Here is a 21,266-nt window from a genome sequence, read left to right as displayed (position 1 = left end):
TCACGTGGAATGTTATAGCAGCCAAAAACTTAAATGTGTGGAGGGAAAAACCTGAGGACCCGGAAAAAATCCACGCGGCCACGGCGCATGCATGCAAACTCCAAATGTATAGGCATCGTCAGGGTCGGGATGGAACCCACAACCTCCTGCAGGCCAGGCGAGGTAGTTAACATCTCGCCACCGTGGCACCCATACTGCTGGGTGGACAGGCTTCTCTCTGTAAAAAAGGGTATTGAGACTCGGTGAGGATTTCCTGGGTAAACATGCCTATGTATTTAATAATAACATGTTAATTAAACCTACGTGCTGCATGAAATGCCAACGTACTACACGTTATGATGCAAGAATCGGCTGCTTTACCCTTTCTGCCAAATAAAACAGGAGGTGTTAAGATATTTCAACACCAAACGGATACCTTTTGCAGGGTGTCAAGTCTGCATTAACCGCACACAGTACATGCAAACAAGCACGCTCTAATAATGCAAGCGTTGTCTCCGAAACTGATTGGCCTACACCAGAGACGGCCTTCTTTATGGCCTTGTCTGACCAGTGTCAGACCATAGAATGCCAAAAGGCGAACAGTTAAAAGACAATGCAATTGTCAGAGCATTTATAACGCGGGTTGAGCATAAATTATCAGAGTTTGCGTGTTTTGCCACAAGTCCGTCTGGTTAGTGCAGATTTGATGCCTTGCAAAAGGTGTTTGGTGTTTGAACATCTTGCCAGAAAGGGTAAGACCTATTCTTATATTTTTCATCATTTTGATGCTGGCAAAACAACGGTCTCATATTCTAGATTTGAAGTTTTCGTGACTGCAAGGATCCATACTTTTTGGTTTTTTCGGTAAAGTCACGTCGGTAAAATTCTTAATAAATTTTAATTAAAACAACTAAATTAAATCGCGACGTTTCGGAAGCAACACAAGCCTCCGTCTTCAGGTGGAACCGCCACAGCAAAATTACTGTTGTGAACAAAAAGACGTTCTCATAGATAAACTACACATGTATATATATACGCCAGCAAAAGTAGCAAACTCAATATTCTGAGTTCTATTGTCTTTGACTTTCTAACCCCCCCCCCCTCTCCCCGGCGTTATCCCACAGATATTTGAGTGGTGGTACTTTCGCAAGTATGGCACTTCGTTCATCGAGCAGGTATCGGTCAACCACTTGGGCCCTCTGCTGGGCGGCGTGGAGAACAACAACTCCCCAGGGTCGTCATCGAGCAGCAACGGGGGCGATGCGGACTCCAGTCGGCAGAACGTGCCAGGTGCGTGCGCCTATTGCGAACGTCCCTCTGTCACGCACCGCACACAGAGAGGGGTGGTGGTGGGGGGTGTGTGGGGCCCTGCAATGCATGTGGGCCCACACCTCTGATTGGCGTGGTCGGCTATGCATGATGCGAAAGAAGTTCAACATAGAAGGGAAATAATAAAATAATAAAAATAAAACATTATAAAATAATTCTCACGACGTTTCGGCCACAACGCAAGCAGCCGTCCTCAGGTGAAGACCAGAGTCTGTCGGGGAGACAGCGTCTGGTCTTCACCTGAGGACGGCTGCTTGCGTTGTGGCCGAAACGTCGTGAGAATTATTTTATTATGTTTTATTTTTATTATTTTATTATTTCCCTTCTACGTGACTTTACCGAAAGAGCCAAGAAGATGAATCCCTGCAGTCACGAAAGCTTTAAATCGAAATTTAAGTTCAACATACATACATGCAGGGTTGGTTGTGGAGCTCGCTTTTACATTGGTGTTTGAGTCTGTCTAAAGTAACTAACTTAAAACTATTTTTATTTTACCAGGTAAGGCCCGCTGAGCAACGTAGTTGTTTTTCAGAAGCGACCTGGTTATCGCAAATGACAGTTCAACGAAGTGGCTTATCATCGTCTGGACATTTATAGCAGCGAAATACTCTAGACGCGTGATGTCGTTTCTAAATGTGGAGGGAAAAACGGGAGGGCCCCGAGAAAAATGCACGTGACCACGGGGAGAGAGACACGCAAACTCCAAATATACAGCAGGCGTCGGGGTCAGGATCGATCTCAACATATCCTGTATACCAGGCGAGGTAGTTAACATCTTGCCACCGTGGCGCCGCTGTTAACAAGTCTGTCGATGGAAACTCACACTTATACAACAGTTTTAAACGCATAAACTGAATTTGTAGCGGAGCGGTGATACAAGGGTTTGCGCTTTGCTCCTATGAACCCGGCGAATCGAATTGGCTTTTTGGTCATGGCTAAACTCTTTGGTGAGTAATGTCTGAACTGATCCTGGCCACCTTCTTTGCCAGCCCACACTGACCTGCGGCGTGGTGTTTGGGGGAAGGCCTTCATACAGCAGTGATCGGCAAAAGATGTAAATAATTTAATAAATAATTCCACTCAATTGGAGTAAAATAATTAAATGCAATGTTTTTTTCTCATGGTTTCTGTTACAAATAAAATGTCTAACTCGCATCAGAGCCCTGGCTGGGTTTGCCTAGTTAGATTCGATACGTTCTGTTCAAATCATGTTTTTCTCTCGCGTATCTCACTTGTCCAAGTCTTAACATTGTAACTTTGAAAATCTGGTAATATCCTGTAACTGTTCCTCTCCAGACAATGAGAACAGTTGGATAAACTTGTTGCCGGAGTGCGGCTGGCACCAACTGCCCAGCAGCTTCCTTCACGAGCCTCCTCCACAGAAGCCGATTTCCATGCTGTTGACTTTTATCACAAGAATTAATAATTTTCACCATTTTCTAATGGCTGTAACCAGATATATCTACTTCTCTTCATTAACGGGCGCTCAAGCAAGGAAACCACTTTACTTGGTTTATTTTCGTGTGACTTTCTTCGCACGGTGGTCTTTGTAGTTTTCTTTAAAAAAATCAACTTCTCATTACGTGTGTGTATGTTGAACTTCTTTTGCACCGTACGTAGCCAACCGTGCTAATCGGAGGTGCGGGGGAAGGCCAACAAACTAAACGCTAAAAAAACTGTTCTGAAGAAATGAGTTTGCAATCGAGATGATGATTTAAACGTGCATAGCTCCAGTGGCTTCCTCATATCGGAAGGAAGAGCGTTCCATACGGCCGTACCATTATTATCGCTCGCCCATTTATATCTGACATGTTTCATAACGAAAAAAAGTCCTTTGTATTCCAGCGGACAGTTTGAACACTTGGTATTATTGTTACATTTATTTGGCAGTGATTGGCGTGTTAGGATGGGAGCACGATGTGTCTCCAGGTATACCTTTCACCATCCGTAATTCCCCCATCTCTCCGCTGGCAATTGTCAAAAAAATTAATGAGAACTCTCGCGTAATTGTTTCATGTTTTTATTTCAGAATGCAAGGTCTGGCGAAATCCTCTGAATTTATTTAGAGGTGCGGAATATAACAGGTAAGCATTTCGGCAACGGTGGTTGTCCTGTAGCGTTTACTGATTCCCCAGACGTAATAAAACGTGTAATTTGCACCTTCGTTTCGGAGCCACGAACAGCACTGTCGCCACCCTTTCAACGCCGATGGAAGTGGCCCGCTTGCGCAGAGCGGAGGTGGATGCATTCGCCACGTCATGGCGACGCTACTTAAGTTGACGCCCGACGCTGACTGAGGCCACGTTTCCCCCGCCTCTTGCTTTGCGGCCGTGAATTTGCGAGTGTAATTATTTTTGCTGTCTTTGTGTTATTTTAAACTATCGCTGTAATGGGGATTTCTTTTTTTTGTAAGGACCCGAATCGGGCAGCTCGCTCTTTGACACGAGAGCCAAGCTTTCGCTAAAACTCCTGACCCCCTCTTACTGCCGCCCCCCCCCCCCTCTCACTGCCTTCCCCCCCCTCACTGCCGCCCCCCCCCCTCTCACTGCCCCCCCCCTCTCACTGCCGCCCCCCCTCTCACTGCCGCCCCCCTCTCGTTTCCCAGGTATACGTGGGTGACGGGGCGGGAGCCGCTGACCTACTATGACATGAACTTGTCGGCACAGGACCACCAGACGTTCTTTACCTGTGAGACTGACAACCTTCGGTCAGCTGATTGTAGTAAGTACTGTGGTGAGCATTCTTGATACAATCCCTTTTGGTCTGCGATGTGGGGCTTTTTCAAGTGTTGTGGACGCCGGTTTGCCTTCTGCGCCGTGAATGGGTCGTGTAGGGAAACGTGAAACAGCTCTGGACACGTTCTAATGGGCGTCACCTTAGCCCCAGAGTCTCGCACGCACGGGAGCCTTAAATCATTGGAAGGACATCTTTGACATGAATGCATTGATTTTAAAGTTCATTACATTGGAAATATAACACTGGTCAACAAAAAAAAACATTTTTTTCTGGCCTGGACTTTTACAGCTGTTTTAGATTAATTTCAGGGTGCTGATTCCAAATCTGATCTCAGATTTGCTCTATCACGTCTCATTTTTATGCTATCGGCATACCCCATTTTCATTGATTTTTCGCGAAATTAACTCTGTCACTTATGATTGCAAGTTGTTGCGAGTCACTGACTTCTTTTGTGTTAAAATATGGTGCTGTATTTTTAGGATAGTGTGTTTATAATATCATTTTATGTAGATATCCACATTTATTTAATATTTTTCTTCTGCAGTTTTTATTGAAAATCCAATATTTGATATCTCAAAAACCCGATGTGATAGACAAAAACTGATGACAGATTTGGAATCAGCACCCCAAAATTACCTTACTACCGTTGGAATACCTTATGCCAGAAAAAGTGTGTTGACCAGTGTAATTCTGTTGGGGAATTATGGTCTGGTGAAAATTTAGATGAAAATTCAAAGGCTTACAAACCGACGTGACATTATGGTTCAGGGATTTTCTTTGATTTTCAATTTTGCTTTGATCTACAGTAACATCTTTTGAAGGAGGAATTGGGGGTAAGCCTCCAAATAAATAAGCAATTACATACATATTCCAAAAAGAGGAATGTTATTTGACCGGAGCGCACATTATACACGATAATTAAACTGCCCAAGGTAGGGTTTTGCATTCTGTAGTCAATCCGCGTAGTTAAATGTCTCCGCTAATCATGTGTACAAAATCTGTGACGCGCCTGTCAGCACTAGGAAGTCTAAAAGAGTTTCGCAAACATCGTAATAAATACCAAACAATTGATAAGTGTCTGTGCAGAAGCAATTCTAAGACTGTGTACTTGCCTATCGTGTGGAATTCGGTGAGCCCATGGATACCCCACGCTATGCTCATTGTTGCACCGTTAACAAGGCGAACCGTTGCTTGGTGTTTCACGTATCGATATTCGTCCAACATGTGTCATAAGCAGCATACCTCATGTCCAATAGTGTAGAGTAGAAAGCCTCCTCCTCCTGGCGACGGTAATTGGTTCCCACGAAACCGTTCGCTAAGCGATTTGGTCGCGTTAAGTGAGTATAGGAAATGCATGTTGAAGGCTTAATTCGTTCCGATAGCATCGAAGGTTACCCCCCTTTTTCACCCAAAAAGAGTACTTGATAATATTTAAACAATGCATATTCATACATAAAGACGCTAACAACATTCTAAACGCATACTGATTTGAAGTTTTCATAGGTACGTGACTTCACCGAAATAATCAAAGAGTATAAACACATACTATTAGAATAAAGACGGTTCATCAATGCATCAATTAATATTTACTGTACCTACAACAGCACGTCGTTAACCGGGGGATGGTCGGTATGTTAACACATTGGGCTGTATGGAGGCCCGTCTACTATACACTACACTATACACTACACTATACACTACAATATACTACACTATACACTACACTATACACTACACTACTATACACTATACACTACACTACTATACACTACTATATACTACACTATACACTACACTCTACACTACACTATACACTACACTACTATACACTACACTATACACTACTAGATACTACACATTGGGCTCTATGGAGGCCCGTCGTTAAGTGATTAGTCGTTAACAGGGGTTGTACTGTAATTGTGAAGAGTGTCTGCTGAATTACAGCACAGCTAGTCTCGATGAGGCGTCACAGTTTGGGCAGGAGTGAGTCTCTAATTTGTAGGGTTGCCATGATATGCTTGTACGGTGACACATTGCGCAATATACGATCTGTGAAAAATCGTATCGTCTGTCTTGCTAAGTATTGCGATATCAAGGCCTTAGTGGTTCATTTAGTTTGTATGACATTTTCTACTCGCTGACACATCAAATTCGCTCATTAAAGTTGTCCAAGAATGGCACTTTAACCTCTTCATTTGATGATTTGTAAATAAAAAAGTGAATATACACTGCACTACTATACACTATACACTACTATACGTAGACTTTAGCTCTTCCTAGGAATTCCCAAGCATTCCCAGGCCAGCGGAGCAACATCGTCCCACCAGCGTGTCCTGGGTCTTCGCCCAGTGTTGTCGATTGTAACAATAATAATAAAAACATTTTACATAGCGTCATTCATGCAAGTGCAATCCCACAATGCCGCAACATCGACTAGCCAGTCCCGTAACACAGATGGAACAAAAACAAACCCGACACTCACTTCAAGTAAAAAAAATTTAAGATGAATAGAGAAATAACAAGGAAATGACGATCGCAAGTTGTAATGAATGGATAGCCGGCAGGGGCTTAACATTGAGTGAGCTGCAGTTGAAGAGATATTAAGCGGTTTTTATTTGCACGGGGAGGCAGCGAACGGCACAAAAACCGTGCAACAAGCCTGCGATAAACAACGACACAGATACTTGAGACCGACGTTGCGATAATCATCCCGTCGTGAAAATTGATATCGCATCCCATCGATATCGCTGCAACCCTAGTACTTAGAACTCAAGCTAGGTATCTTACAGCAGCAGTGGATGTTTCGGATACACCGATGCTGCCTGGTTGTGACTGCTAGTTTAGAGGCTTTAGCGAACGCCAGATGCTGCCGCTGTGCGTTCTCCCGTGACGGTTGACACCGCGACGCAGCGTCCCTCTCCACGGACGAGAAGACGCTCAGTTTCACGAGCAGAGAGACGCGCACCCCCCTCCCCCACTCACCCCCCCCTCACCCCAATCCACCACCCCCCCCAACTCACCCCAATCCACCGCCCCTCTACTCACCCCAATCAACCGCCCCCCCACTCACCCCAATCCACAACTCCCCCCCCAACTCACCCCAATCCACCACCCCCCCTCCCTCTACTCACCCCCCACTCACCCCCCACTCACCCCAATCTACCGCCCCCCCTACTCACCCCAATACACCCCCCCCAACTCACCCCAATACACCACCACCCCCCCCCCCACTCAGCTATCATTTGTGGCCAGGTCGCTTCTCAAAAGGAACTATATATCTTAGATGCCTTTACCTGGTAAAATAAATGAAAAATAATTATTTTAGTTTTTTTGTAGTTCAGTTATACCAACACACGGCATTAAGTTGCCGGGCACAGGCCCGAAAGGCCCAAACTAGGCCCAAAATGTCGAGCGGCCGGCGACAAACGCAAGCGCGGCGGAAGTTGCCACGGATACGAGTTGACCACGTCTCTTGAGTTGAGCACGGCAACTGGGAGAGAGCTCTGGCAGAGACGACGGGAGGGAGGGTCCCGCTCTCGAGCTGCGGCAAGGAGAGGAGGCACAAGGAGCAGCGTCGATAACCCACGCAATGCGTGCCGGTGGTTGTGGAACACGGCGCGGATGAGACGATAGTCCGTCTGATAGGCCGAGTACTCTGCGTAGGGAGGAGGAGGAGCCAGTGAGTGAAGTTAATTTGTAACGACGGTGACTCCGTGGTTGTGGCAGCGATAGAAGAGTGACTAGGAGGCGACTGCTGATCCAGCGACTGAGTTACTCGGGTGAATTGGCGATCGCTGGATCCGTCGCTCAACCTGATTGCTTAACTTTGAACTCCATTAAATATGGTGAGGTTGGAGCCGAGAGGTTTGTTATGTAACAGCATGATATGCAAGTAGCTATTTAGGGCAGAAGTCCAGTAAGAGGTATGGAATGCAGGACGTGTTGACTGACTTCAGAGAGAGCTTTTTTGACTTACGATACCTTGAATACACCGGCAATTACCGACTTGAATTTATATGAGTAGTTCTCTACCGATTAATTTGGTTGCAGCGACAACAGCAACAAAACCTTAAGATAGTATAAAATAAATGCAATAACCATGATTTCAAACTGCAACACTGCGCTGTGGTAGATCAATCCACTGTTTTAGTCTTACCAGCCGGGCCACTCTTCACACTGCACGCGATCACAAACAAACACGATCAGCGGCTTGCAAAAATCCTCCGTCTGTTAATTACCGATCCTTCAGAATCATGTCGGGGGGGGGTGGTGGGATCTTTAACGCCCACCGCTTCGCATTGTCGCGGTTAATACACGCCGCAGCATTAATCGGGGTCAACCCGTTGGATTCGAACCTCAAACCTCTGCAGGAGAATCAAACCGTTGTTGTTCCAAAGAGTTTACAACGCGTGATTAGCGCGCACTCGTGATGGACTGCACCCGTAAGAGCGCGCGGTGAGAAATGCTCAGACTTTTTATACTTTGACGTCTATTAAAAATGTTGAATGTTACACTCTGATTGTGGACGGCTGCGCTCCCCTCCCCCTTATTTTACACGCCCGTCTTGAACTTTGAACCCATATGTATGACCCTCAGGCTCTGGCAATGGACACAATCATTGTTCCCCGGACGCGAAGTCTTCAGTTTGCAGTTCTACCTCTTCCCCTGTCCCCAAGGGCGATTGGCAAGGTCAGACTGGACACGGCCTCGCTTGAATGCATCTGGCCCGGATTGGCGATCGCCAATCAACCACCGTTGTTACTCTCCATTTGTTTATAAACACAGCGCGGCCGGCGTCGACGTTCCGTTCTTCACTCGTCGTTACTGAACCACATCCCTTGTTAATAAACGTAAACGTCGCCACTGCTATTCGAGCCGTGACCCGCTCGGCCGATGCTTTTAATCAACTTCACTTAATGCCTTTGGGCCGATGGCGTGCCAAAGCACTGCGTTACTCGGTCCACGCTTTTTGCGCGCGCGTGGCAGTGATTAAGATGCAGAATCTTCTTGGTTCTTTCGGTAAAGTCACGTAGAAGGGAAATAATAAAATAAAATAAATAAAAAATAAAACATCTTATTATATTATATTATTTTATTCTATTTTGTATTTTTTTTCTTTTATTATTTCCCTTCTACGTGACTTTACCGAAAGAACCAAGAAGATGAATCCCTGCAGTCACGAAAGCTTTAAATCGAAATTTAAGATGCAGAAGTGCGTGGTAAAAAAAAGACAAATCCGAATTGGAGTATTGGACTCTTCAGTGGATGTTACTGGTGTATATTTGTGAATAGAGAAAAATGTGTCGAGCCTTCCGATATTCGGATCTCAAAATGTTAGCGTCGTTTAGAATGTACAGTAACTGTGGTTTGCAACAAGGGGTTAGTTGCACGCTTAATGTGATGTTTGCAAATCCGTAAGCAAACGTGGAAGTTGCGTTTGCGTTCGGTGCACATGCCAATTGTTTTGAAGCATCTACTAAATTTATTAGGGCATCTGCCAGTTTTATTTGGGCAGAACACAAATGCGATTATTTCAATGATGGAACAACTGCAGGGGCATAGACAATTCTAAAAAACGAGACCACAAACTCCATTCACACTTAGTGGAGGTTACTGGTCTACATTTGTGAATATAGAGAAATATGTGGAACCTTCCCAGATTCGGATCTCGAAAATGTTAGCACCGTTTGCAGTGTTACTGTGGTTAGCAATAAGGGGTTAGTTGCACGCTTAAATCCGTAAGGGAACGAGGAAGTTACTTTTGCCTTCGGTGCATATGCCAATTTTTGAAAGCATCGACATTGTTTTGTTAAGGCATCTGCCAGTTTAATTTGGGCAGACCACAAATGCGGTTATTTCAGTAATGGAACAACTTTACAGGCATAGACACTGAACAAAGAATGAGACCGCATGCTGCATTCACACTTTATAACGAAATGTTTTGAATTTCAGTTGATAACTTTTAACCTCCCTTCCATGAGGATAATCGGGCGAGGTTCATGTTGGCCAGTGGCAAGCCTGGTATAATGTATGACGTGTATTAATGTATATGAAGGGTGTTTGAATAAGAAAAGAGAGACGTTTAAAACAAACATGTGTTTGGGTTTCGATTTAAAGCTTTCGTGACTGCAGGGATTCATATTTTTGGTTTTAGTTTTATTATTTTATTATTTCCCTTCTACGTGACTTTACCGAAAGAACCAAGAATATCTGTTTGGGTGGCATGGATGGCAACGGAATGCCGCAGAGCGTTTTCATTTCTAGGGCCTCATTGCCATGACCCTATTCATTTCTGTGTCACGAAAGGTATAGCCCAAACAGACTGTAGGGGCAAGTGCTGTTAGCGAGCACCTATGAAGGCTGGCAAGGCACACGAGGGGGTGGATGGTCAAGCCCCACGTCTGACCGCCTTTCTCTGCCTAGTGGCGATGTTTACACATTGCACCGGGTACTCATTCGTAGCTCAGTCGACCTAGGGGAGGCCCAGGACCGGTTCAAATAATTGTCAATGGTGTTGGCCTTGAGCGAGAATCGAACTTTTGGGCCGCCGGGTTCGCAGCTCAGCGCGCTAACCGCTTCGCCACCGCTCCCCAAAGGCACAGAATTTGCAACCCTTCCACCCGTTCCACCAAGATTCATGCAGATGCCGTGATAGAACGTCGTCTTCTATGAATGTCACGTGTGTTGGCACGCTCAAAAAACTACGTTCGTGTCAGATTTCCGCACTTGCGGCTGCAAGGCTCGCGTGGTGAGAGACGCTTCTTCTCACGTAACCTTCCGACTGCTGGCCCAGCTCAAATACCGTTGGTGGGGGTCGACACTATTATTTTGGAAGGGGGTGCCCTGGCGAAATAATAGGACAGAGTGTGAAGAAAAAAGAAAGACGTACCAGTTTTTTTCTGGTCATCATCTTGCCTTCTTCTGAAAGTGATCGTGAGATGGGGAATATTGTTCTGGGAACGAGGGGATTCTGGAGAAGCAATTCGTGACCTTAAGAGAAACAGCAAAGGGCCTGTTGTCAGTCGAGGCCACGGGCTGCTTCTGATGAATTTGGCAATCCTCTTGCCTGCCTTCTGCCTTTCCCCGATTCTCAAAGCGCTGCAGAAAGACCGAGGGAGGGAGGTGAATGGGTCATTGTAGACGTTCCCGACAAGGCCCAGGAGCTATTGGATGTCAAACTTCTTTTTTTTGTACCCCTGCTTTGGAGGGACCAGCTTTGAGCAATCGCCGATTCATTGCAAGTCTACCGACGCGAAAGGCGGTCTGCTTCTCATCTCCAGATAATAACCTGACCCTTGACAGCTTGGGACTTGCAAGGGCGGGTGAGGTGCTTCTTGCGTTTGGATCCGGGAGGCTCGGAGACATCTTAATCGGAATTGATGCTGGCTCCCAACTTGGCACGTGTGTGTGTGTGTGCGCGTATATAAGGGCGGCTTGGGAGGTTTTTCAATTGTTGTTGTAGTCGTAGTGTGTCGGTAAGCGGATCCTACCATTCCCCCCAGCCCATCCGAAATGATTGAACATCCAGAGCAGGTTTTTTTTGTTTCGATTTAAAGCTTTCGTGACTGCAGGGATTCATCTTCTTGGTTCTTTCGGTAAAGTCACGTAGAAGGGAAGTAATAAAATAATAAAACATAATAAAATCATTCTCACGACGTTTCGGCCACAACGCAAGCAGCCGTCCTCAGGTGAAGACCAGGTCTGTCGGGGAGACAGCGTCTGACCTGGTCTTCACCTGAGGACGGCTGATTGCGTTGTGGCCGAAACGTCGTGAGAATTATTTTATTATGTTTTATTTTTATTATTTTATTACTTCCCTTCTACGTGACTTTACCGAAAGAACCAAGAAGAGGTTTTTTTTTGGTTTGGGCGATGGAGCTCCTCCCCGGAGTTTTTATTTCACAACGATGTCTTCAGCAGCTCCCCGGTTCGCACTCATTTGTCTTGCAAGGGGCGGTCTCTTTGCAGATGGCCGCCTCTTTGATCGGTCTTGCCTTATCCGTGCGATATTCGTCTTTTTTCTTTTGGCTCGTTCCTTTTATGAGGCTCTGGTTTTGACGTTGCCCGAGTTTTCTAAATGCACAAATCCATGTCGGTTGGTGGTCTCTGTGACTCGCCGAAGCTGTAATCACTTCTGTTATTGACTTGAGGCTAAGCTGTTGAGTCGGCTGCATGGCCACCGTTCGAACACGTTTGGCGAGGACTATTTCTCTCGCTGCGGATGCCCGAGGTGATTATCTTATTTGGAAAGGCAGCTGTGTGTGGCCACTGTGGCGCATATGGAGTGCGTGGTACCGGCAGCGACGCTAACAACAGCGAGCACGGAGCGCCGGGCGGCTAAAACGCAGCGACTTGGCACAGCGGGGGGGAGTACAGGTGGTGCATCTGCCAGTCCATCTCGGTCAGTCGAGCCATAGCACTTGCGTCTGTGCCGTGTCCTCCTGCCAGCGAGGCCTTCCAACACTTTCACATGGCCTCAGTGTGCACCTAGCCTGGCACAAGCTCTATGGTGATGTCACCGCCGCTTAGTGGCTGCTGCTGTTTGTCCTGGTAGTGATTTTGTTTCTCTGTGGTCGAATGGGTGCTGCCTAAAGAATCGGAATTTTATTCTACGTCTATCGCAGGCTTATAACAATAACAACTCTTTACGAACATATTCGTGGTACTTGAGAGGGCACTCGACCCACGTGTTGGAACGATTTTGAGCGCATCGTTATGGCATCATGGGCTGCTGACTTTAAAGGTCCCATGCGATGAAAGGAAAATAAACTTGAGCATACATTGTAATGTTCTTTTTGTTTGTTATTACAGTGCGTTGAAGCGTGTCGCGCTACATTCTGCTGTGAGATGTTTTATTTTTTACACGGACCTAGGACTGTGTGCCCAAACGTAGCTTTGCTTTGGAGATGGGGGCTCAGTGGGCTGCTTGGACATAGTTCAATATTGTCGGCAAACAGCACAGGAGGTTGTGGGTTCGATCCCGACCCTGACGCCTGTATATTTTGAGTTTGCATGTTCTCCCTGTGGAGGTGTCGATTTTTCTCCGATTCCCCCCCCCCCCCCCGGTTTTTCCCCTCCACATTTAGAATCGACGTCACGCATTTTGAGTATTTGGCCGCTTTGAATTTCCGCACGATAATAAAATATGTGGCTACGTCATTACGTGGCCTGATCCAGAAAGCAATTTTGATCACTCTGGAACAAGCTTGAGTTGGAATCACATGGGTAGACTTGATCCGCTCCTTGCGATTGGCATTGGGTGGCGGGTGGATATCCTCAACTGCGTTGGTTTGGGCGTTGAGATGATTATGTATGTATATTGAACGTCTTCCGCACACCATGCCTCGCTAAACCGTGCTAATCAAAGGTACGGCACTCTGGCTGCTGTGGCATAAATTCGGGGTGCGCACGCCACCAAAATGTGTTTATTTTCTTAAATTTGGGGGGCTGGCGTTATGCACTGTGGGCTAAGACTTATCGTGTTAGCGTTTGCGTCACGAGCTTCTTGTTGCATTCTGGAGTGCGCGTTGCCGCCATCGTATATAGACAAGCGTGTTGCACGCGGCGATTAAGATATAGGATTGTCCCGATTACACCGGGCCTTGCTAATGCAGACACACCGTGCCCCCCCCCCTCCGTCCTCTTCCTGTGTGCTGCAGCCATGCAGAAGGCGTGGCGCGAGAGGAACCCCCAGGCCCGGATTAAAGCCGCTCACCAGGCGCTGGAACTCAATAACGAGTAAGCCACGTGCACGCTCCACCCGCACCGTGCCCGCACTTGCGCAGGTGGGCGCAGGTTGACACACGTGGGCACAAGGTGGGCACAGGTGTGGGCACAGGTGGACAAAGGTGGGCACAAGGTGGGCACAGGTGTGGGCACAGGTGGACAAAGGTGGGCACAAGGTGGGCACAGGTGGGCACAAGGTGGGCACAGGTGTGGGCACAGGTGTGAACACACGTGGGCTCAGGTGGGCACAGTTGTGGGCACTAGTGGTCGCACGTGGGCACACGTGGGCGCACGTGGGTGCACGTGGGTGCCGAGTTGCTGCGTGCACGCCAAAGTTTGAGTTTTATTTGGCTTGGAGCACAGGTAGTTCAAGTTTTAGCCAGTTGCCCGGCTACTTTAAACAGCAGATCCGTGGCTCCGCGTGAGCAGAGCGGCGACAGCAACCTAACAGTGACAAAAAGACGTCGACGTTTGCAGAGAACGAGTATACAGGGCACTTGAGGAATATTGGCAGAGATGCGTTAAAGTCATGAGATGGAGATGGGAGTGCGATGAGAGGTCAAGACTCGGGCGAGACAACCGGGAGTGGTTGCTTTGCCCACTTTGCAGGTATTCAACGCTCGCGCGTAGAGCATCATCTCTGAAGGGCCTCATTGAGTCTCTTTGTCTTGTTCCACTTGCCATAGATCGGTGGGTGGAACAAAGACAGCTGCCACTAAAACTGGACCGGAAAACACCAATTGGAGCAGGTAGGTTATTGATCGCGCGTGTACACACTGATAAGGTAAGGTCATGCATGTACGTGGGGTGCCACGGTTGCGAGATTTTAACAACTACGCCTGGTATGCAAGTGGTCGTGGGTTCGATCCAGACCCTGACGCCTGCTGCTGTATATTTGGAGTTTGTGTGTCCCGCTCTCCCCGTGGTCGCGTGGATTTTTCTCCGGGTCCTCCGGTTTTTCCCTCCACATTTAAAATCGACATGCGTTCAGAATATTTCGCCGCTCCACATGATGATAAGCCTCTACGTTGAGCTGTAATTTGTGACCAGGTCGCTTCTGCAAAAGAGCTATATAGCTCAGTGGGCCTTACCTGGTCAAATAAAACAATAGTTTGTCGTTTAGTTTACTCTCAGGAACAAAACAGATAAGCCTTCTCTTACACGCTGGCCCGGACGTCGAGGAAAAGGTGGCCGTACCCACACTTTACCCCACCACACACGATCTGCTGATCGACCACCAGGCAGCATTAATGTTACCCATTTATGCTGCCCGGTGGACAATGCCCCCTCCATTTGCTTGGATTGCCGCGTCCGGGCGATGGAGTTGGAACCGGCTTGCTCTCGACCGAGACTGCCGGTGATGCTCTCCCGTTACTCCGCTGTGGTGCAGCGTCCTCTCTCTCGAAGAGAAAAAATTTACCCGTAAAAACAAAGTTTTTCACTATAAATCCTTTATATGTGTGGCATCGGTTTTATTTTATTATTCATTTCTGTTTTTCTTGAGTAAGAGTTTCATTTTCATCACATTGGTATTTTAAATTAAATGTGAAATTCTTTTTTTTCCTAAAAAGCGGAAAATTTTGGAGATTTTTTTTCACGAAAATAAATTGTCACGCACAACGAGTCTGTGTGCAAAATGCCAGCTCGATTGGATCACGGGAAGTGGGTTAAAAAACGACCGAAAGATTTGCACGGTCGTAAGCGCGCAAGCAAGTGAACTTAATATAAAGGATTTAAAAATAGCAGGCTTCGGTTTCGCGTCATCTTCGGCAAGTGTCGGCGGAATGCACGCTGATTGTTAGTAAAGTGTCGCAGGGTCTGAAGCCTTTACCTTGGGCTAGAGTGGTAAAACCTCTGCAGTAAAGCAAACGTGTGCGTCGTCTTTGCTTCGTCGAGTTAAGCGCTCTCCTGCCAGAAGTGGACGTGGCAATGATCGTAGGGAGATTGACTGCTCGTGCTTAAGTACAATGATCGATCCACTGCTGGATGAATGCAGCATGCTGTCAGTTTTTTATTAGATTACCCTCTCACAGCTCGTGAGATATTTGATGACATTCTAAACACACTGAGCGCTTCGTAAACCTATCAGCACATTGTTGCTTCCTGTTCTGCTGCTGTTGCTGCTGAGAAAGCACACACTCGCTATTCCATATTGCAGTGAAACGCCTCTCATCCATCTCCCCTCTAATCCACGGTTCATTCCCTTGGTCTGCGGATCGCCTGGGACTTACAGATCTTGTCGATGTCAAAGGAAACACCTTAGCTACCTAGCTCGTTATCAGAGGCAATCTGGCCACGCGTGATAGTGCAATTTATAGAAGCAGCCAAATGATCTGAACGCGTGCTGCTAAATGTAGAGGGAGGGAAAAACCGCCGTCTGTTTCCATCCGCATGGGGATCGAGCGTTGTTCCCTCACGCGCTTTGTTCTCTCCAGGTTGTATCATCTCCTCTAGATGTAGATGCCACTGGTTCTTCGTGTTCTACAGATGTAGATGCCACTGGTTCTTCACGTTCTGCAGATGTAAATTCCACTGATTCTTCACAGTCTGCAGATGTAGATGCCACTGGTTCTTCGTGTTCTACAGATATAGATGCCACTGGTTCTTCGTGTTCTACAGATGTAGATGCCACTGGTTCTTCGTGTTCTACAGATGCAGATGCCACTGGTTCTTCACGTTCTGCAGATGTAGATGCCACCACCGCCCTCTATTGCGCGGCGGTTGAACTTACGATTCTCAGTCCGAACGGGCCACTGGACATGCGGAACGGGTTTGTTCGTATCTCGAGGAAGTTCGTAAGTCGAGTGCGCGTAAGTCGAGGATTCCCCGCATTATGAACGTGCTCCCACGTGTCGTGAGGCTGTGCGTCGCAATGCGCCCAGAAGGGGGCGGTGGTGGTCCATGGCAGTACGGGGGGGGGACGGTGGTTGTTGGCAACGCGGCGCTTTCTTTGATATATATACGCATCGGACTTTCGTAAGCCCGATTAGCTACTTTGTAAACGGATGAAGCATCCATAAGAGAGGTTTTTTGGGGTTAGATCGCGTCAACGTTTACTTGACAACCTTTATTAGTTGGCTGTGTCCGGTGATGGCGGGTTTTAACGACACATTTATATATTTACGCGATCTAACCGAAAAAAACCTCTTATGGATGATACTGGTCGCCAAAGCCTACGTGTTAAACGGATTAAGCATTCGTAAACGTTCATAATGAAGGTTTTTTGGTTTATATCACGTAAACAAAACGCGCCAAATTAGTTTACTAGTATAGTGTAGTGTGTAGTGTATAGTGTAGTGTTTAGTGTAGTGTATAGTGTAGTTTAGTGTATAGCGTAGTGTATAGTGTAGTGTATAGTGTATAGGGTAGTGTATATGGTAATGTATAGTGTAGTGTGTAGTGTAGTAGACTACTTCAGCCCACCGGTGTGTTGGAGAGTAAATCCACAACTTTTACAATTTGAGTAGTGCGACGTTTCGCTGGTAATTACATCCAGCATCATCAGGCGATTTGCCCGACGATGCTGTCGGGTGGTTGGGAGGGTTACGACACATTTATACTTACGTGATCTGAATCAAAAACCTTGATTGTGAAAAATATTGGTCGCGAAAGCCTACTCCGTTGTTAAATTCGTAAACGTGGTGTTTCTTTCCCGTTCTTGCGCCGTTGCTCGTAAGGCACGAAGGTTGTGCGCAGCTTCAACGCGGATTCATACTCCAGTTTTGAGCTTACATATTCATACACTCGTACCAGTAACTCAAGGCGAGTGTCATTATGTAACGGTGAATCATAATTTGTTGAGTTGCCATTCAGTTCAGCGGGATCGTTTCCACCTACAAATAATATCAGTGGGCCGTTTTGGCTGCCCGTCGAACAAAGGCGGTCACCCCATCGCAAGCTTTCAAATGTACTTCTGCGGCCGTCTGGAACGCTCTTCCTTCCGATATTAAGAAGCCACTGGAGCTATGCACTTCTAAATCATCTATATTGAAAACGCATTTCTTTAGAACCGCTTCTTGTGTTTAGTTTTGGTGTGTTTCCCTCCACACTTCCGATTAGCACGGTTGGCTACGTGCAGTGCGAAAGAAGTTCAACCTACGTACATAGACTACTCGTCCGGAGACCTATAAACCAGAGGTCGCAAACGGGTTTTGATTCCTTACCCGTACCCGGCCGCACCAGGGTCGTTCCCTACCCGTACCCTACCCGAAATGAGTGACAAACGGCTACTCACCAGTGACTCACGGCCTACCTGTACCCGGCCGCACCAGGGTCGCAAACGGGTACCCGTACCCGTACCTGGCCGGGTACGGGTAGTCGGGTATCGGGTAGGGTACGGGTATCGGGTACCCGGTTGCGACCTCTGCTATAAACTCACACGAGACCCATAGTTTATTGTCTTCACCCCCGCACCTCCAATTAGCACGGTTGACTACGTACGGCGCGAAAGAAGTTCTACGTAGATGCATTGTAAACGTGACAATCTTGTCAGTGTTGTGGGGGGGGGGTTCATGACTAGATTTTTTGGCATGAAACAACTGTCGTGTGTCCCGACCCAAAAAAAGAAATAGAATATTTATTTAGACCGGAGGAATCCGACGAGCTATGAAGCAAATTTTCCGCAGATGTCCAGTTTCGGCGGCTCATGGATGGAGATAAGATTCTACTTAGTCTGAGTCAAACAATAACATCCTGGGTGTTGTGTCGGATTGATGGGCACCGCCACGCAGGAGTAATCGGTGGTTTTCATGACTCACGCGATTGCAAAATGCCGTTACCAACTTTATGCCAGTGGGATGAGCACGTTGCTTTTTGTGTTATTATTGTTATCATTCCACTTTACCCAGCAATGCCTCGCTGAGTCTCATGACTCAGGAGGGTCCTGCCAAGTTTTCACAGTAGGGGGGATGATGATTGCTGTATTTACTCCCAATTAAGTTGCGGTAATCTTTTATTTATTTAAATGTAGGATTTTGAAGGTGGCGCCGATGCACAGCGGCAGCCTCCTCTTGCGAATTATTTCCCGGGTTCTTTAATGTCCACAGTGAAGTTGACGGCACACAGTATTTTCAGGGTTAATCCACCCGCAGCATGAAACGGCGCGGCCTGCTGGATTCCAAACGAAACTGTTTTTATTTTATCAGGTAAGGCCCACTGAGCTGTATAGCTCTTTTTCAGAAGTGACCTGGTCACAGATGGTAGCCCAACGAAGCGGCTTATCACGTGGACATTTACAGCAGCCAAATACTCTACACGCCACGTTTCTAAATGTGGAGGGAAAAACCGGAGGACCCGGGGAGAAAATCCACACGACCACGAGGAGAGAGAGAGAGACGCAAAGTCAAAATATTACAGACGGTCAGGGTTAGGATTGAACCCACGACCTCCTGCATACCAGGCGAGGTAGATAACATCTCGTCCACCGCGCCGCCAAATTGGAGCCGCGGACCCCTGCAACGAGCGACGGACGTCGCTGCCGCCACGTGACAAGGACGAGGCTCGGGGCGTGGTGCATGGGACAGCAGTGGAAGCCCGCGGGTCATCCGAGGCCGCTGCGGCGGGGTGATGGTAGAGGTGCGGCGCGTGGGACGCGGCGCCCCCAGCGTGGCGACCTCGCCTCTCCCGCTTCGGTCGGACCTTCGACTGCGCGGCGGCGAAGAAGGCGCTCGAGTATCACAAAGAAAGAAGTCCCCCGTGTAGCCTTAACAGACTGTCGGGGGCAAGTGCTTGTTCGCGTGTCGCACCTAATTAAGGTGGGCACGGCACGGGAGGAGGTGGGTGGCCAGCGCCACGCCCGGCCACCTTTGTCTCCCGAGCGGTCGATGTTTACACACCGCACCAGATGCTCGTTTGAGGCCAAGTCGACCTAGGGGAGGCCCAGGATTGGTTCAGATGTTCGCCACCGTTCTCGGTTGTGAGCGAGAATCGAACTCGGGTCGCCGGGTTCGTAGCGCAGCGTGCTCACCGCTAGGGTGGGCACACAAAGACAAAGATCCCCCGTATAGCCTTTAGCAGGCTGTTGGGGCAAGTGCTGTGAGCGAGCACCGATGAAGGCCGGCGCGGTACACGGGGTTGGTGGGCGGCACCACGCCCGGCCACCTTTGCCTCCAGAGCGGCGACGTTTTACACGCCGCACCAAGTACTAATTTGAGGCTGAGTCGACGTAGGGGAGGCCCAGGGCCGGTTCAGACATTCGTCACCGGTGAATGGCCGTGAGCGGGAATCGAACTCGGGTCGCCGGTGGTCGTAGCGCGGTGCGCTAGGTTGGGGGGGGGGCACACACACACACAGCGCGACGTTGCGGCTCGCTTTGTCTCCACGAGAGTAAACACCGAGCGCTCGTACAAAGCGAGGGGGGGGGGTGGCTCCCGGTACCCTACACCGACAACCCCCACTCCGGCGCTCCGCTGAGTCTTCGCCGCATCAAAGCAACGTATAGCGTGCGGGCCAAGTTGGGGGGAGTGGGGGGGGCGACAGTCATAAGAGCTTGAACATCCCTTTTGAGGAAGTTAAGTGATTGAGCTTTTGATTTATTTATTTTCAAAAAGTATAACTCAAACGTAGAAGTAACGGGGAGGAGAGCCGCCCGTCTCCCGACCATGGCGAGTGTGGAGCGTCGCCGGCAGGGAAGAGGCATCAGGTCACCCCAGGGCAATTCCTCCCCCACACCACCCCCCCCCCCCCTTTTATTTTTTGTGTGTGTGTGATGTTTGGATTTTCCAGGTGAGTACCAATACTTCCCGGCTTTGACATGCACCGCGTAAGCCTCTGTGTAATATGCAATTACATCGATGCTATCGCTTCTTTCCTGTACACGCTCAAAGAATGTGCGTGCGTGCGTGCGCGTGTGTGTGGTGTGTGGGAGCGCTGGCTCAGCGGTTAGCGCGCTGCGCTACGAACCCGGCCGTCCGAGTTCCATTCCTGCTCACGGCCAACACCAGTGACGATTTACCAAACTGGTTCTGAGCCTCTCCTAGGTCGGCTCGGCCTCAAATGAGTGCCGGGTATGGTGTCTAACCATCGCCACTCGGGAGATAAAGGCGGCCGAGCGTGGTGCTGGCTTAACGAACTTGCCCCAAAAGTTGATTAAGGCTATGGGGGTGGGGGGGGAATCTTTGTCTTTATATATCCACTCCATTGCGCATTTGAAAACTTGTGCCCTCCTCCACCACCCAACAACAAACCCACCCCAATCCTTGATATCTCATTTTTCCATAATCAAATTTCCATAATGATAGGAGGTTTTTTTGGGTTAGATCGCGTAAATATATAAATGTGTCGTTAAACTCGTCACCACCCGACACAGCCAACTAGTAAGGCTTGTCACGTAAACAGAACGTGGCCAATTCGTCACTAGTACAGCACTAGTGTGTAGTGTAGTGTATAGTAGTGTATAGTGTAGTGTATAGTAGTGTAGTGTATAGTAGTGTAGTGTATAGTGTAGTGTATAGTAGTGTAGTGTATAGTGTAGTGTATAGTAGTGTAGTGTATAGTAG

At 47.9% G+C, this 21,266-nt stretch overlaps 1 protein-coding gene across 6 annotated transcripts in view; it reads left to right on the top strand.

The window, feature by feature from the left end:
- Positions 1 to 21,266, top strand: part of ST7 (suppression of tumorigenicity 7) — a 94,028-nt gene that overhangs the window by 28,981 nt on the left and 43,781 nt on the right. For 3 of the 6 annotated variants that reach the window (XM_078614357.1, XM_078614359.1, XM_078614360.1), the window contains 6 exons: positions 1,104 to 1,269; positions 3,338 to 3,392; positions 3,914 to 4,041; positions 8,641 to 8,733; positions 13,704 to 13,782; positions 14,457 to 14,519. In XM_078614357.1, the coding sequence (XP_078470483.1) occupies positions 1,104 to 1,269; positions 3,338 to 3,392; positions 3,914 to 4,041; positions 8,641 to 8,733; positions 13,704 to 13,782; positions 14,457 to 14,519 (584 nt within the window). The remainder of the gene's footprint in view (positions 1 to 1,103; positions 1,270 to 3,337; positions 3,393 to 3,913; positions 4,042 to 8,640; positions 8,734 to 13,703; positions 13,783 to 14,456; positions 14,520 to 21,266) is intronic. The other 3 variants (XM_078614361.1, XM_078614362.1, XM_078614358.1) reach the window with 2 other exon arrangements.

Source organism: Lampetra planeri, chromosome 44 (assembly GCF_965212315.1).
Source record: "Lampetra planeri chromosome 44, kcLamPlan1.2.h2, whole genome shotgun sequence".
Taxonomy (NCBI): domain Eukaryota; kingdom Metazoa; phylum Chordata; class Hyperoartia; order Petromyzontiformes; family Petromyzontidae; genus Lampetra; species Lampetra planeri.
The sequence above is the reverse complement of the archived record's forward strand: the minus strand, read 5'-3'. Positions and strand labels throughout refer to the sequence as shown.